The sequence below is a fragment of the Myiozetetes cayanensis genome, unplaced genomic scaffold, assembly GCF_022539395.1.
Source record: "Myiozetetes cayanensis isolate MyiCay16 unplaced genomic scaffold, myiCay2020 scf1, whole genome shotgun sequence".
Taxonomy (NCBI): Eukaryota; Metazoa; Chordata; class Aves; order Passeriformes; family Tyrannidae; genus Myiozetetes; species Myiozetetes cayanensis.
In genome coordinates, this window is record NW_026086604.1 from 107,315,887 (window position 1) to 107,333,899 (window position 18,013).

Below are 18,013 nucleotides of genomic sequence, written 5' to 3' on the forward strand. Positions count from 1 at the left end.
AGGATCTCCCTGCAGTGCTTCTTCCAGTGGTACCCTCACATGAACAATCCAGAAACAGTGTGTACAGCTGTGTATATGAAGAAAATAAAGTAGTTCCTTTACAGCAGTGTTTTAAAAGACTGTGGTTTATGTCTTTAACAAGTCTCAGAAAAGCCAGGGGTTAGGAATATTTTGCTTTCCCAGACTATGAAATCCTCAGGGTTTTACCACTTGGAAACTTCCTCATGACCCTTTTATTTGCACACAGGTGGCAGAACTGCATCCTTCCCAAACAGAAAAGGAAATCGGTTCAGGCCCCAGCAGCTTATGTTCTTTGATTTATCTCAGGGCATCGTGAGCCTCCAGCAGGATCCACGTCCTGGCACAGGACAACAGTAAAAGGTCTCCCTTAGGAGTTAATACTGCCTGGTGCTGCATGGGACACTTCATGGGCACTTCTAGAACAGCCTTTTTTGCATGACATGGCAGAGCAGGCATGTGGCTGTCGAGTCAGCTCATGCGTTCAGCGTCCCTGGGGCACCCCCTTTAAACAACACAAACTTATGTAACTGCTGATCTAAAGCCTGTGGAAAGGTTCCCAATGACTTTAGCGAGCTTTGGATCAAGTCCTAATTGCCAGAGATACAGTGGAAACTTTTGAGTTGCACATTTACATTTTCTACAGCAAATGAACATGCACAATGAGCTCAGTCTGGTGTTTGACCCCTTCTGGCCTCAGCTACCTCAGACCTTGCAGCAAGACAAACAGAGCCAGCCTGAGCAGTACATGACAAACATTTTTGCTCTAGGAAGTCAGGAAGAGCTTTTTTGTGCAGAGACCTACTGCTGGACCCATTATTTCAGACTGCCGTGGGCAAGGGAAGCAACGGGAGCTGTCCTACAAAGGACCCATTATCTACAGACCCAGGGCTTGGGTGCACATGGGCAGAGTACGGGATGCTGAAGCCTCTCCGTGCTTCCGTCTTGACTCACTAATAGTGAGAAAAGGTTGTGCAAAACCTGTTCAAAGCAACAGCAATGTTATTGTTGTAACAAAAGCTTTCTTCTCGACACTATTAACTTCTCATGTGTCTCTCAGCAAACCTAAAACGTTACAGGGAGCAAAATGAATCTTTAATAGACGGAAACTGTGCAGAAAGTATGTATTCTTACCTTCATTACGGTCACTTCTTTGTAGTCTGTCAAAGCAACACAATTTTCACCCACAATAAAGCAGCATTTGTACAAACAAAGAGTTAAGCAAATTTAATCTCCGTGACTGGTGGCAGAACAGAGGGAAGAAAAAGTAGGTTACTCTGCATAGAAAATTTTTTTCCCCTGCCAGTCTATTTGTCATGCCAGAACTCCCAGACACTGACTTACAAGTTATTGTCTCTTTTCCCCTGTAAGTATTAGATGGAATGATCATCCTGAACTTCAGTACACAAAGTATTTGGTAAAATGCAGGGAATGAGAAACACAGAGTAACAGCTCTATTTACAGCAACATAAACATCATCATCATCATCATCATAAGCTCTGGAAATCACATATACAAACACAAATTAAGCAGCACTTGCTGACACTCCCTGTGCAACAACAGTAACAGCAGATACAGTTTTCTGTATCTGTGCAAGATGCCCCAGTCAGTTAACAATATAAAAATATTGGAGAACACTATTATTGCCTTAAGATGCACTTACATCACAGAGTTCGAGAGAGTCAGTCTGAATTAAAATTAATTTCTGGTCCTCCAGGGAGTTAAACAATGGGTGATACAGAAAGGACAGTGTAGTGTAGTCACAGAGCAAGTCCCACATTGTCACACTGCACTAGAGACTGACAGATATTATGGAAATAAGTGCTTTACAAATTGCTCAGATCCCCTACTCAGCTAAATATATACAGATATTGGAGTGTTGAAGCTTGTGAAAAAGCTTACTGGGACTCCAGGACAACAGTAATTACTGAGAGGAGGGTAATAAAAAGAAAGAGCCTGACTCTAACTGCTTGTTCTAGGCAAGCACTTACCTGAAAATATCATTTGGACTTGTCAGCAGACATCCTCACCTGCTCACATCACACAGATTTGGAAGCTTCATCCCTCAGCAGAAAAAGGGAAAATACATCTTCTCTCTAATGAGGCAGCTGCACACAGGAGTTGCTGTTATTGTTGGAACTGGTTTGGAGGAATGAGGACAGAGACAGCCCAGGCAGGCGTGTCTTGCAGGGCTGTGCAGCGAGAGGGCTCACTCCTTTATGGAGTACCTTTGCAACTGCAAGGCAAGATTACTTACTGAGCCAGTCTCCCTCTCTGCCAGCAGATCGAAGGGCTGCTTGGTATTCCAGCTTGGTTTCCCATCAAGTCCAGATACAGTTTGTTTGACACGGGTCTATTCAGATGCCAGAGGATTGCTGGCAGTTCTCATTTTTTGGGAACAAAACAGCAACAAGCACCCCAGCTGCATGCCCTTGTGAGGCTGTTCTGTCCCTGTTTCAAGGCTGAGTGCCCTCCCTCCAGAGCAGTGTTCAGCTTTTTGTGTGAGGATAGATTTTACAGATCTGCCTCCTGCTTCTCTACCTCCACCAGACTTTCCACTTCATTCAATTATCTCTAATGATATTAATATTCCTGTCAGAGGAAAATACAGGGAATGAAATAGTGATTATCTTCTCTCCTTCTCCTTCCCTGGCATAAAAATGCATGTTCCGTATTTTGTTTCTTCACTCCTCAGTGGTGAATGGGCAATTTCTACTTGCAACTATAAAGAAGTCCACAGATCTGTGACTCCTAAAGCCATAATCCTGACTCCTTTCTTCCATTTCTTCTTTTCTTTTTCCGTTTGTCTCTGTCTCTTTGGCGCAGCTGGGCGTCTGGAAGAACATGCTGCCTGAAGAGCGCAAAAATATGCCCTGTGCAGCCAACTATCAATTCCTCAAAAGGCATATGGAAATGTTAAGAGAGCAACAAGTTGGGGGCTTCTTGAGAGTGGTGTAGGAATCCCCCAGGATTCAGAGTGCAATCCCCACTACTCGGTTTTTGATTCAGAGTCCCTGTTGCGTCCAGGGGTGCTGTAACAGCCTAAGCAGTTTGTGACATGGGCTCCTCACGAAATTAATTCCTAATATTTTTCTAGAGAGAAAAGCTAGTTCCTTCTTCTCTCTTATCATACCAGGTGAGAGCATCCTCATTTTTTTCAGGCCTTGGATATAAGCATGTTGTTACCAGACTTTTTGATGCTATGGTGAAATCAGAGAGAAATGATGTTGTGACAGTAGGTTTGAGATCTGGCAGCACTACGGGGCCTCCGACAGTGACCCCAGTGCTGATTTTTTGGGGACAAAATCCCTATTAGGAAGGCTAGGCAGGTGCATATATCACAAGCATATTTTACACACAGTTACACAAATGCTGTTTTCACAGCTATGAGGACATGGGAAGATAGAGTACAAATAATAACCTTAGATCTGATTTGCATTTTTGTGCTTTTGTGATGATGCTCCTTTTCTCCCTTTGCAGTTCACTTTTTGCCCTTACTGCTTCCAGTCTGAAGGTTTTTCTAGATAAAAATATTTAGTGTGTTACAAAAAAACCCCACAAACCCGGTCCTTACAAATATCAGCTTGTTTAGGAGTTTCTAGAACTCAGGGTTGATTAAGAGCTTGCTGCTCAAATAATGATTTAGCACGAAGCTGCAGCTGGCGTAACAAGAGAACCATGCCACGTATTTTAACCTTTGCTGGAAGATTTGCCACATCTGTAAGCAGTAATTCACCACAGATTTCTTCCCTGTGTGCTGTCATGGGTGGAAACATATGGCTCAAAACTGCAGAGACTGTCGTTTGGAATTTCATAATACGAAAACTCTTCATGAGGACAGAGGGTCTGTGTATTCCCTTGTCCAAAACCACATGGAACAAACCAAAAATAATTTTAAAAGCATATGAGCATTCGTTGGTCTGACAGCTCCCCCCTCACACAAAGCTTGTCCAGCCCCAGCTTTGCAAATGCACATCCCTTCCTTTCCAGCCTTTACTTGGCAGCAGTTTTTGTTGGCAGGATGCTGTTGCCAAGGGAGACAGAAAGGATGTGCAGCTGGCTTTTCTTTCACCTGCACTTATTGCTGCTGGTCCTATTTATGTTACTGCAGAACCTTTGGCTTCTAAGAGACCTACCATCAATGTCACCAGACCTTTTGAAGACTTTTGACAATGACACAAATAGCTGTGGCCTCTGATGAAAAGCTTAAAATAGGATCTTGCCAAAGAGAGGATGTAGTTGGTGTTACTGATGCTAACTCAAGCAAGGGTATCCATTTCAAAAGCAGCAATAAGGAGGGAAAAGAAGGATTCAAAGCCATCTTAAAAGGGTTTCTGAAAACTCTCCAAACAGTGAGTAACTTCAGATATGTAAAAGCTACATGCTTAGCCTAAGGTATCTGAGGCTCTGGCAGACAATTCACCCATCAACAGGCTGACTGGTACCCCAGAGAGGCTCCTCTTTTGCCATTAGCAAAAGAGGTCACATTGAGGATGATGAGCTTTAACGTCATGTCCAGCCTTCAGGTGATGAATATTACTTGAAAGGAATCCCACTTTGTATCCCTCTACGTATTTAGATGTCGTCATCATAAAACAAACCCTAAAGGGATAAATAAAAGTGATGTTTGAAAACGTAAAATGTAGTCCCCGTATTGTGATACTTTCGAGGAGATGAAATTTCACTGCTTTGGACATTCAGAACCAGTTTCTACAGAACACCAAACAACAAGCCTTATACAGCAACACTTCACTGGCACAAAGAGTAGACTAGAGCAGGGCCTGACAGCCTTTCCATGGAGATGGATTAGGAAGCATTTTTCTTTCTCGTATTAGAGGGCAAGTGGGCAGACATTAATTCAGCTGAAACTAGGAGCTGTTGCCTTTCAACAGAACAGCACACTACGGATCAGCTACACCTGACCCCTGCAAGGCAAGACGTCTGGTAGCATGAGGAAGCAGGAGCCACTTCTTCATGCATAATCCTTTTTCCAAAAAAAATCACAGCTCCTAGGCCTGCTGCACTCCTTTCAAAAACCTCCCACTTGCTGCTGGAGGTAACTAAGTAAAAGGCTTTTGATTCCAGCACCAGCTTTTCCAAACCTAATTTCTTCAGGACTAAGGCTCCAGCTGTAAGTAACACTAGCTTGCCTATCAATCAAGGACGCTTATTCTAGACTCAGGATACTCTTTCATTATGGCACAGTCATTTTTAGCTTGTCTTTTCTAAACATTTACAGGAACAGGCTGTCTATCCGTCTGTCTGTCTTTCTCAGTAACTCCTGATCCTGGCTGATTTCAAATATTGTAACATACTGTATGACAAGTGGTGAGGAGGCAGAGCAGAGCACTCTACTCGTGGATCCCTCTGCTTCTACAGTGCAGATCTTTTTTTCCTCTATTTGCAAAAGCTGTGTTTAAATTCTCCAGCTTCAGGTACAGAAACGCTCATATTGCAGCCAGAATGTGCTGCAGTTATGCACAGGCTGACTTACTTCTACAAACCTTGAAGGTATCTCTGTCATTTTATCTGTTCCCTGAAAGTAATTTGGATGATTTATTACTTATGCCCCCTTCAAACACATTATTACTTCCAAGTGCCTGAGTATCCTTGTGACAAACCTGCACTGATTTGTTATGTGGGTAGGTAACACACAATTAGAAAGTAATTATTATATTTACCTGCAGAAAGCTTTACTCTGACTTTTCAGCTGTTGCCCAGTTGAAGGGACACTTGCCTCAGAATGAGTAAATGGTGGGGGATGCTTGTGCAAGTTATTTACTGTCTCAGTTTATCATATGGGCAAGTGAGAACAAAACCAGGTCAGGATCAAGGGAGTCAGCATTTCCAGAATGGGGGACTGGTTTGGGGATACAAAGGGTCAGATGTGAATGGTAATAACTCCCAAGGTAGACTTGGGACATAACAGGGAGCGAGAGTTTCCATGTCCAGATTTTCTCCTGCAAGAACAGCACGAGGACGTAAGGTTACATATAAATCAGCCAGAAAGGCTGCTCTTATTATCTGCTGGATTACACTAACTAAGCCTCTGGAGGGGATGTAAGGTTGCTAGGGAAAGAAGGAAGCTGTTACTTTCCACTTCTGTTCATTCTTCCTACAGACTAGTGACATCTTTCCTTTGGCTTCTGGAACAAAAGTTTGTACTGCCTCTTTGCTGTCTTGAATTGAACCTGGCTTCAGTTAAACCTGATTTCAAATTAACTTCGATTTCATCATGGACCAGCTGCACTGAGCCACATGGGTGGCTATTCTGTGAACTACTCTTCAAGAAAATCTACTTACAGCCCAAGGGGGTCAGCAAAGCCCCTCCATGGCCTGCTAACAAATGGAGGTGCCTGCCTGAAGCTCTAGAGTGTCAGAGGTGCATGTTGCATTAGGACATACAAAGATAAAAAGGGAAAGATCAAGTTCCCTTCTTCAAAATGTCAGCTGCTCAATGCAGAGATGAAGAATGTGGGTTTTGCTCCATTAGGTGTAATGCAAGATTGCACAGGTACGGAAATATGGATTTTTCACCACCCTTTGAAGCTGGGTATTGGTCTGGAAGGAATGATGGTCCAACTTGGTACAGTTAATCATATGTACTTATAAGTAAGGTCACAGCACGAGCTGGATATAATTTCTGCTAATGAGAGGAGGACTCCACTGCTTATATTTCACTCAGTGTTATTGCTTCTGAATAAGATTCAAGAGGTGAAGATAAGCAATATCATACACAAAGAACAGAAGGGTGAGATGACATAGTGACACAGCATATTTGATTAGTCAGAGGATCAGTAATTAAAATGGAAATACATGTGAAGTTAGGAAGAGGATCTCACTTCATAAAAATATGCTCTATCAACTCTGCAGTTAATTCACTTCTGCAATTCATATTTCTTATTCAGCATGAATGCAGTTACATAACAAAGTAAAATGTTTTGCCTTTATGTGTGGATGGTCTCTTTTTAAATGTTCATTTCCATTAAAAAGAAATAAAAAATGCACCACCAACATATGTGTGCTATTTTTTGGAATGCTATTTTGAACATGTGTCGGTCTCGTCTTTTCACAGGAACATACTGTGATATGTATATCTGAAACATCATTTACATTCAATGATGTAAGTGTTCATAGTGGACTCAGATCATTAGAGTTTTATCCTGCCTTAAATGTGACAGGCTGGCACTGTCATATGTGCTTCTTCACACCATCAACATTGAATAACTGTTTGGAATTACAGTAATAATAATGAGCATACTCCCTATTGCAGCATTATTTGCACAGTACTTTACAGGTTAAGATATTTTATTTGTCTTTCTTTTCTGGTTAAAACTGCCACTATTTATATTCAGGAGAGAATTTAATTTACCCCTTCCTGAAATGTCATCACCTCCACACTTAAATTTTATTTTGAAAGGAAATTGGACTGACAACCCTAAAAACTTCCGATTATTCACAGAACAGCCCTTGTGAAGAGATTAAATGTACAAGCTTCTCCTTGCTGCCCTGTCAGCACACAGCCCTTCAGGGATCTTCTCCTGATGTGAAAGTTAGCTCAGCCTCAATGTTCACTCATCCTTGACTTCTGTTTCGTTAATACCAGTTATGTTGTTGGTGATACAACGTGGACATCTTATCTCTCTCCTTCCCCCTCCAGCAACTACGCTGGCAGCCTCATTTTATTTAAGTCAGGCTATAACATAGTTCCCTAAGCGCAGCACTTACTCTTCAGCTATTGCTGATGGGGCTGGAATTAGCAGGCAAAGTAGAGAGTCACTGTTCTCCTACCTCTCCCCTGCGCCATCTCCCCTCCAGCAGCTGTGCAATGCACAGCAACCTCGGAAGGCTGCTGAGAGCACCAAGTGCTCAGACACCTCTGCCTTTAAAGTACACAGACAGCCAGGGTATCCCGTGCCAAAAAAGCATCGCAGCAGCAAAGTCCTGAGGTTCTTGTCCTAAGGCTTTGCCGTGTGATATGTTTCTAGCCTCGTGATCCAACTGCTCTGCTCTTGAAGGCTATTGATTGCTTTCTCTTGGAAGGGCAGAAATGCCAGCCATGGAATGGGAACATTCGATTTTTGGGAGTGTCAGTGCCTACATCAGTGGCAGCACCTGGCTTCACTGTCCTTAATATGTGTGACTGCCTGGGTCCCAGGGAGGGCTTGAGATTTCCTGGTGCATCGGTAACAAACCTCCAACACAGCTGTGAGTTGTTTCCTTAGAAACAATGCAAGTGTGAACATACCCAGAGGTGTGCTTAGAAAGACAAATTCATCTCTGAAATAGATAATAACATGTTTTTACTGCCTACACTGCTCTGTTCCATGCTTTCCTTGGTCTGGACTTAATTTATTAATATAGAAAACATAACCTTGAAACTAGGGTACAGCAGAGCTATTGACAAACGAAGAACTTTCTGTTCAAGCACTTTGAATGAACTGCAATTAGACATCACTCTTGGTCCTCAACAGACAGATGCTGGAAGAGCTGTGTGGCAGTCAGATGTTACACTCCTGTGAAATGCAATGATAATACTGACATAAGTGTCTTGTCACGCTTTTGCCTTATTACATTTTCTCTCTCTCTCTCTCTCTTTCTAAGCATTCTCAGCTGTCATTGTACCCAAACAGTAAAATTATTCCCACAGTAAAGTGCCATATCAGAACGCAATTTTGTTTGAAGACAGAGCACTAAGTGTGGCATATCAGTGTTAAAGCTTCAGGAGAACATTAGTCCTTGCATTAGCATTAACTACCGTGGCTAAGAGAATATATTAGCAACAGCCTTAGTAAAGGTCAGGACACCGAGAGGAAGGAATATCGAGAAGCATTATGTGAAGGACACAATCTGAAGATAAAGTGCGGAGTTTCAGCCCTGTTCAATATGATTTGAAAGGACTGGATGGAAATAAATGACAAAAGGCTTGGCTGAGGGACCAATTCCAGGACCATTGACAGCAGTGTCAGGAAAAGACCCCTGGAACTCATGGTGGCTTCTGCTGCAGCATTGTAAGTTCAGGACAACTCCTCTGCAATTAGTAAGACTATTCAACATACAAATGACTCTGAGAGGAGAACACAGGAAACACTAAAGGATCTCACACAAGTAAAACACATTTGGGGGCTGAAGTCCAATGACCAAATTAGAAGTAAGAAATTATTTGAAGATCAATGGCAATTAAGAATTGGAAGGAGTAGTCAAAGGAGTGGAGAGGCTCATTTTTTGTTCTCTTCAAATCTGGGTGCTAGGTGGGCCACCTGAAGCCATCATGACAGCTTAGCACAACCTTGTTTTGGTGCTAGGTGCTTAATTCCCCCTTTTACCTAATTTTTTTGGAAATTAGTGTTCCAGTCAAATGGGAGATTTAAATAAAACTCAAGTACTTGCATACCAAAGATGTGGAAAACAGCTGCTTAGCCCAGTGTTATTCATAAACAGTAACTTGTAAATAGTGGCTACAAACAAGTGATCTGGCATGAAGCAAGGCCAGTCACTGAAATCCCTCAGATAACAAGAAAAATGCCTACGGTTGTATCTTGGTGCAATCAGAATCCGACGTCCTGTTTTGGGCACTGCCTCAGCAAGGCACTGGAGCAAGAGGTGCTTCCATCTGATGTTGGAGGCATCACCCACGTGCCAGAAGTGTCACACGTGATCACACTTTACTGAACTGGCACCGGGATGGGAGCAAGAAAATAAAGCAGGGGGAGTAGCAAAATTGACATGCACCTCTGCTCTTACAGGCCTAAACCACAGAGGAGTTTGGAGGGGACCTACAGCAAGCAGCTCTTTATGCAGATACATCAGTCTCCCAATCTGCCGTGCTTACTTACTGTATATTTATTCAAAAGTGTCCCTGCTGGGAGCTGCTCCTGCATGCTCATTCACTGTCAATTACAGTGCCAGGAACACAGCAGCACCTACAGCAACGTTTCTATTGCATTACCACTATTTCCTTAAGATGACCTTGGGTCCAAGATATATATCAGGAGTACAATAAAACAAAATTAGGAAAAAATGGCACAGCAACAGTTTCCAACAATTTGTTTGTGAAGGTGGTGTGATTTGAGCTTGCAAATTACAGGCAAACCCTTTGTACTTGCTATGGTAATATAAAGCATCTCTTACTCAGAGCCCCCTGTCAACTTCTGCCTCTGTGTAAATTAATGCTTCCAATTAGTCCTTTTTTATTGTGCATCCATCACAGGAGATTCACTGTTGTGGCTTTGAAAAATACAAATCCATATACTGGTAATTATGAAAAAATACATTTAGCAAGACACAAATGTTCCATATTTATCAACAGTGCATTGGGCACTTTACAGGTTTTTTTCTGACACATTTTTAATTTCTACAGTCAGATTCATCTTTGTCTTTAGTAACTAACTGCAGTCAAAGGCTGTATAACTCTTTGCACTGGGTTCAAGCTTGGCTACTTCATTTTTTTCAGCGTGTCCCTTGAAAAATCATCTAGCTACCAAGGCACTAACTGATCTTCCAAGCTACGTGGCACATACCGTGTAGGAGGAAAAAACTATCCAGACTTATTCCTTGAAATTACATCATATTACCTAACTTATCCAGTGCTGTTTCCAAACTTTCCCTCTTTTTATACGTAAAAATCTTTGGCACATGTTAAATATGTATGTGGAATAGCTTAGAAAGGGACTGAAAGGAGGGCAAAAAAGGAAGAATGTACCTAAGGCACTGACCAAAATTATGGTTCTCTAATAAGCCTGTGGTTTTAAGAGACATATAACTGTCACAACGATTAATTAACAGGGCTTAAATTTTTCAGGTTTAGAGTCAGTCCAGATGTGATATTTCCAAAAGACAGGAGGAGAAGGAGCAATGCAGGGCTCAGCCCTGAACTGAAACAGAGGCAGTGCTCTCTCTACTCACTCACTGGGGTCTTGGGAGTGGTTGGACATAAACACGCTTTCACCTCTGCGCTCTTGACAGTGCATGGTTAAAAAGTGAGTATGATGATAGTTCTTACAAGTTGTTTTAAAAACGATACCTGAAAACAAAAGAGGTATTTATTTTTTATCTGGAATTGTTGGAAAGCAAAACATCTGATACCATCCTTTAACCTGAGCAGGAGATTTTCAGATTCTTTTTTGCCCAGTCACCCACAGACAAGCTCTGGAGGCACAGGGAGAGCATGACCTCCCTCAACAAGACCCTTGATGTAAGATGGCTGTCTGCATAGCACTGAGTTACCTTAACAGCTCTATCTTCCTGCCAGTCATAGACTTGGATGGGAGTGTGGGTGGGACAGGCATGGGGAGGAAGGGGAAAGGGTGCAGCTGGAGAGCTCTGCCTCTTGTTTCTGGAATGGCAGAAAAGAGACATGCCCAAGGGCAGGCTGAGTCACTTTTCAGAGAGCTGCTGTGCTTAATTGCTGCTTGAAAGCGAAACATTTTAAATCTTGCTCCCTTTGTGGCTCCAGAACAACAACTGTCCAGTGAAAAAGAGGGGGTGTCACAATCTCTGGAGCCAGGTGCCAGATGTACATAGCATTAGGGCTTTCCTGCTTGCTGCCATGTAGCCCATATGGGGACCTGGGAGAAAAATCATCTGGAAAGCTTAGCAGGGATGAAACCAGCAGGTTGCTGCAGAAATTTTTCTTCAAAATCCTTTAAGTTTTAATAAAGATTCAGATCTTTTTCTAGAACAGGCTAAAAGTTTTCCTGTGTGATTCCATGGAAGCTTTTTAATTCTAGAGGGTGTTCAATTATCCACAAAAGACAGCGGTACAAAGCCAGTGGAACACAGCTCTCCAGTCACATGGATGGATGGATGAACAGATGGATGGATGGAAGAGGTTCATTTGGCTTTTTCTGCAGCAGGACTTGGGTGAGCAGGCCCCACCTAGACCCTCATTTTCAGTTCATGGCCCGGGCAACCACACATGCTCGACTGTCTTGCAGGCTCTGTAGAACAACAGACCTGACCCTCAGCTCATGTGAGATGTCTGTACTGAAACCCAAAAAGCACTGCCAAGCTGGAGCCATCCCGGGGCTGGCTTTATACCTGGACAACTGCAAGGCCAACAGCACTCTGTTGTTTCACACTGTTTTTACAACACCCATTGAGCCATCAGTGCAGATTTATCCCTCCAAAGCTCCAGTCTCATCATGATGGCACAGTTTACTGACAGGATTGTGTCAGTGCATGCTTCTCCCTACAATTCCCTTCTGAGACAGCCCTGCTGAGCTACTAGCCTTAAACAAACACATTAATTGCAAGGTGGAGGAGGAGAGGGAGGACAGAAAGGGAAGGGAGAAAGGGAGTAATATTTTTAGATGGTAGGACAAAATAATCAATTGTAATCTCTGTTTAAAAAAATGAATCACCCATTCATTCATTTGTTCTCAGGTATGAATATGATCAAACTCACCCTCCACAGAATAAGAGTTGCTGATGGCAGCTATGCAAATCCATTCCTAGCAGGTGCCTGGTGGGGTACATTTACATGTTTTCCTGTGTTGTGAGCATGATTATGCCGAAGAGTCTTCTTGTTCAAAGATGAAATCTGTGGACTGACAGGCTGTCCCTTCTGTGTACCCACAGGCACAGCCACGTTATAGCAGCAGTTGTGGGGGAATAAGGTTGGGCATATCAGTGTTACTTCTAATTAACACACACATTTATATTTCATGGGGTTCTTTTTGTTCATCTTTTTATCAATAAACAAATCAGAAAAAATGTAATCCATTACAGTTTAGATCTAGGCTCCTCTTTCAGTAAATTTATTGACCTATTTAATTTGTTGGAAATTACAAAAAAGCTACTGATGTAGTCTGCCCAAGAAAGACAATACCATGGATCAGATGAAGCATATGGAGGTGAGTCTGAAGGGTTTCTGTTGGGAGAGGAGACATAAATCCAGACATGTGAGGCTCCTTGTTAGTCTCTCTTACAGACCCTGAGCAAAATTGACTCATATGGAAGCATCATCTCTACATACAGCAAAATCTTCTACCATGTATGCATGACATACAGCTTATGAAGATAAAATCAACTTAAAAGGATGCCTCCTCATGCAAAATGAGGCCACAATTGCATTTTCTTAACTTTAAATATATGTCATGACAACTGACACTCATCTGAGGTGTAAGAATTGAGTGTTCTGACTCCAAATCACAAGAGGTAGAATCCTCTTGAACTGGGTGGATGAGAGCCCTGGCTGACAAACTGACCTCAGCTAGACCCAGAGGGCCTTGCTGAGGGACACGACTGGCAGACCAAACAGAAAATTGCGTCAGGAGATGTCAGGGGATGGCCCGGCCGTTGGAGGAGGCTTCTTTTGATGGCTTAGGAGTAGGAAGGCTTGATTTCACAACTGCTGTTCATTTACAGCTTGTCTGATAAAGCACATGACAATCCAATAACAGGCAGGGCCTAGAAAAATCTACTTTCTGTAAATATGATACGGGTTTAAGGGGTTTTAATACATCTGTTCCTTTTAACGATTTGTAGTTTATAGTGATTTTTCTTAGGTCAAGAAGCTTATTTGAAGATGAAGGGGCAGATTTGATGGGATTTTATGTGGAATTTCATGTAAGTGCTCAGCTTGACAGAAAGGCTGATTCAAACCCACTCAATGGATCTATGTGACCGATCCCTCAACATTTTGATAAGATGTAATCCATACTTGTGTTCTGGGTTTTCTAAGACTTGAAAGTTTGTCTCTTTTTATTGTCACCAATATGTCAAGTCAAAGCCCCAAACCAACACTTAAATGCCAGTATTAACTCTTTGCTACTCCCTGAAATGGGGAAGATATTAGGGACACCCCTGCAGATATCAGGCTTAAAACACTGCTGTAAGGAAGGAAAGAAGGAAGGCAGGACAAAGGAGATACCCCAAGACAGGAAGTAGGGAGAAAGACAAAGGAAGGAAAAAGGGGAACAGAGAAAAACAGGAGTGGAAAATGGCATATTTCTCACCTAGCAATACTGGATATAAGAAATATGTTCAGAATTAATAATGTTATCTGCAAAAGTTAATTGCTATCCACGGAAAAATCCTATTTCTGATCATTGCACAAACCTCCCATTGACATGGTTGAGGTATTTACTCCATGCTGAACACATATTATTTATACTTCGATTCACATTGGGCATCAGAGCTGGAACTGGGCTTTTCATGCAGAATAAATCTGAGATTTCTCTTTCAACCTCTGTTTAACATTCTAGGAAAAATGAAATTCTTCATCAATATGTACAAACTGTGCCAGGATGAGTTCTGCCCTCAGACTGGCATTTCAGTGGGGCTGTGCTGCTGTATTTCAAAGTAAAACTTAGCCTTCTACTGTAATTGCTCCCAACTCTAGAAATATTGAATTGATTTTCTTCAGATATGAACTGTTTTCTCCTTCATCACCGAGGACTATAAAACAAGCTGAGTTCAAATTTCCTAGCGTCAGCTGTTCTTGAGTTATGAGGTCAGAGAAGCTGCAACCGGAACAAATAGGAATAGCTGGTTTCTCTTCACGCCCACATATCATAAAAACAGCCAGGCTGATTTTGCTGAGAGTTCTCGAAATATTCACCTTTAGACTGAGGCCAAATCTGAAAAGTACACTACCATCCCACAGGGAATTTTCTTGATGAAATTAGGAACAAGTGAAAACTGGGGGAAAGCCTGGAAACAGAAAGATATCTGAAGCTGTAACAGTGGTTTGTTTCCACAGGAGTAATTAACAATTCCCACGCCTCTATCACAAATTAGCTTTGGAAGAGCCTACATGCTCCTGAGTGGGACCGTGCCTTTCTTCTTTCCTAGAAAGGGTATTTTTGCTCTCAACATGATATAATCATAGGCTGTTTAGGGTAATTGTAATCTTTTTCTTATGTCTGACAGACAGGAACCCTGCTACGATGACTGTTGTGAATGTTTGCAAGACTTCACCCAGATCCTTGCTCAGCGCCTGCTTTGGCAGCTCCATCTTTCAGGCTGAACCTTGCAGCCCAGACCACAGCCAGAACTACACTTGCAAAGCCTGTCCAGGGGTTTTATCATCATCTGATATATTTATGCCTTTCACATTGAGACTCATTGACTGGATGAGGGGCCTTCACTCTGTTAGGCATTGCAGGGACATTGTAGTCATTGGCTCATTCTCTGATGAACACTTGTACCTGTGCTTGTCTTCTGCAGCTTTGGTAGGAGCAAATGAGATTTTTAAAAGTTCTAGCCACTGGAAGTAAAAACCCCAAGTCCAGATGCTCATAGTGGAAGGTTCAAGCAGGAATTTGAGTCTGGTACTTAAAAAACCAGCTTGTTTTACTGCACACAAGATACACAGACAAAAAAAGCTGTTTTAGCTCTAGTCCATTTTAGCTAAAAATTATTTGCACTTGAAAACCTTCTGACCAGCTTAACTGCATGTGCATCCTTAGCCAAAGGCAGTGGTTATGAAACACTATGTAACTAGCCCATTTCACATGTCATTCCCTGGGACAGGGAATCTCTAGTACAGCATGAAGACACTGAGGATATCACATGGGGCCACATGTGAAAACATATTATTACTCAGTTGTCACGCTGTCAAAAGCTACAACCACTCACTGCTCTAGTGAGCCATGAATTACTTGTTTTGCTCCTGCTCAAGCTCTCCTGGCAGATATAGAAATACTGAGACAAAAATGCCCATATCTAGATCACCAGAAGGAAGGGATGTTGAGATGTTGAAATGCATTTTTTACAGTGATCGAGGGCAAGTGCTGTGGGCAGAAGACAGCAGATTCTCAAGGACCCAGGTGCCTGCTCTGCCATTTTTGCTTTATGCTCCTAGGGCAAAAAGCTTGCATAGTCCCCCTGTGCCATCAGGCTTCCCCATCAGGTTCAATCTCACCCTGGCGCTCTGATGATGATCAGGGCATAACAAGACACAAGGAGAAGCAGGATCTGCCTTTCCATGAGGCACCTGCAAATGCACTGAAACCACAGGGGTTGCAGAAGGTGGATTAGGACCCATTACCTTTTGGCTATTTTGAGAAACCAAGTGTAACAGTGAAGCTGTTCCTCTCAAAAATGGGTTACAGTGTTTGCTTGTTTTATGGGGATTTGGTCTCCAAGGTGCATGCATTTACCCCCATTTATCTAGTGTGGCTGACATGGGAATGCTGAGAGGGGGACAGAAAAATTAATATTAGGTTTGCCTCTCAGACTGTCAGTGAGCATGCAGCATTCTTATTTAAAAATAATAGGATAATTGTAGTTATAAAGCATCTGCAACTCAGCATTCAGAAAAACAGGAAAATTTGATTAGATAAACATTTCAAACCCCCAGAATAATGACATACTGCAATAGAAGCAACAATTAGAAAACCAAATCAGATAGATTTTAGGGAGGAGCAGGAGAGACAGGCAGTCAGCAAGGCTGATGGTTATAATCCAATAGAGAATATGTAGGATTTTGTTGAACTGAATATGAAAGAAGTTAAATTTAGTGGGCAGGTTATTTTGTGTTATTTCCAGCCTTTCCAATGGGCAGGTGATTTAGTATAGGCTCAAATGCCTGGGATGTGTATGAAGCTCTATGTTCTGGCCACAGCAAATCCTGGAGTGTGCTCTTGCTGTCCATAGTGCAAAAATAGGAGTACAGGAACTATGTCTGCACCATAGAGAGTACCTCCTGCATTATTAATTGTCAGGGATCCACTTCCTGAACATGCAGTTAATGAGTCCAGAAACTATAAACACCAAGCCACAGGCACGCCCTGTTGTGTCTACGGACAGGTGAGTGTGAAGACCCAGGCTTGGGCATCATGTGGACATTTCTGTTTTATTTCAAAATGAACCTCAGAAGCTGCATGCAAAGAACATCAGCGAACACATGGAAAGTCACCCAAGCCTCCACATCAGGTTGTGCTGCCCAGCCCATCACTGCCTTTCCAGGAGCTGCCAAAGGAACCCTCTTATGAAGTTGCAGAAGGGCTATCTGCAACTTCTGGGTGCGCAAGGATGGGAGCCTGTTTGTGTCCCCATGGTGTCCTGGCCTCCACTCACCCAAAGTGGGCTGGGGACCTAAATAAAGGGTCTAATTATGGGATGCTGCAACCAGCTGGCTTTTTAAGAATATAGTAACAGATCTGTCTATCTTATCTATCTACCTACCTACTACATATACTTTTTAATGTCTTTCTAGATATGAAAATAATCTCTATACACCAGTGTAAGATATTATGTTGTTACAATAGTTCGAAGCATTTGATGCCAGGTTTCACTGTTGCTTTGCATAGCAAGACATCCTGTAGTTTATCCAATATATTTTGATTAAAAAAATAGGTGGAGAGAGAAGTACACAGAGCTGCCCTCACTCACAGACGCAACAGCAGTTGAAGAACGATGGCATGGCAAACCAACCTCCCTCAGGTTTCTGTTCTATTTCTGTCCTCTAAAGGGTAGGAGCCCCTGCTGACTAGCTTGCTACTGAGTGATAACTGGGGTGGAAATTAAATGGCCAGAACATTTGCTTGCATGTACAGAGGGGGGCAAATAAGAAGGGAGGGGGAAACAGTTGATACATAGCAGTTGCACAGAGCAGTAAATATTAGCATCAATTTTGCTCATCACAACACAACTGCACATTCATTACAGCTTTCCACGTACCAAATCCATAAGTCTGTATGTGCTGAGCCAGTGGCTTGCCACAGCAAGCAGCAAATAATGAATGATGTATTACCTCTCTTCTAATGGATTGGTTATTTCAACCTTGATGTGATGAAAAAAATGACAGCAATTTTGCTAATACATGTGTTTTCTGCTCTCCCCCTCCTTTCAAGTAGGGCAGAAAGGTGTCCTTTAACATTTACAGCCATGGAAGAACACAATATGTATGATGGTAAGTGACTATAATGTAGTATGCCATAAACTCTAAGTACCACCTGGTTTGAAAGGAAGTTGATATGAGGTATAAAGAAGGTATTTTGCACACGACAGAGGTAATAAATCTAGAGTTTGCTGGAGGATTTAGATT

The 18,013-nt window shown here is 42.3% G+C and overlaps 1 protein-coding gene across 2 annotated transcripts in view; it reads right to left on the minus strand.

Moving 5' to 3' along the window:
- The window catches only part of TMEM108 (transmembrane protein 108), a 166,019-nt gene that overhangs the window by 15,955 nt on the left and 132,051 nt on the right, over window positions 1-18,013 (minus strand). The window contains exon 1 of one of the 2 annotated variants that reach the window (XM_050319615.1): window positions 2,010-2,353. The exons of the other annotated variant lie outside the window; for it this stretch is intronic. Coding sequence (XP_050175572.1) covers window positions 2,010-2,022 — 13 coding nt within the window. The 5' untranslated portion in view covers window positions 2,023-2,353. Of the gene's footprint in view, window positions 1-2,009; window positions 2,354-18,013 lie in introns of those variants that run through there. 2 annotated transcript variants of the gene reach the window in all.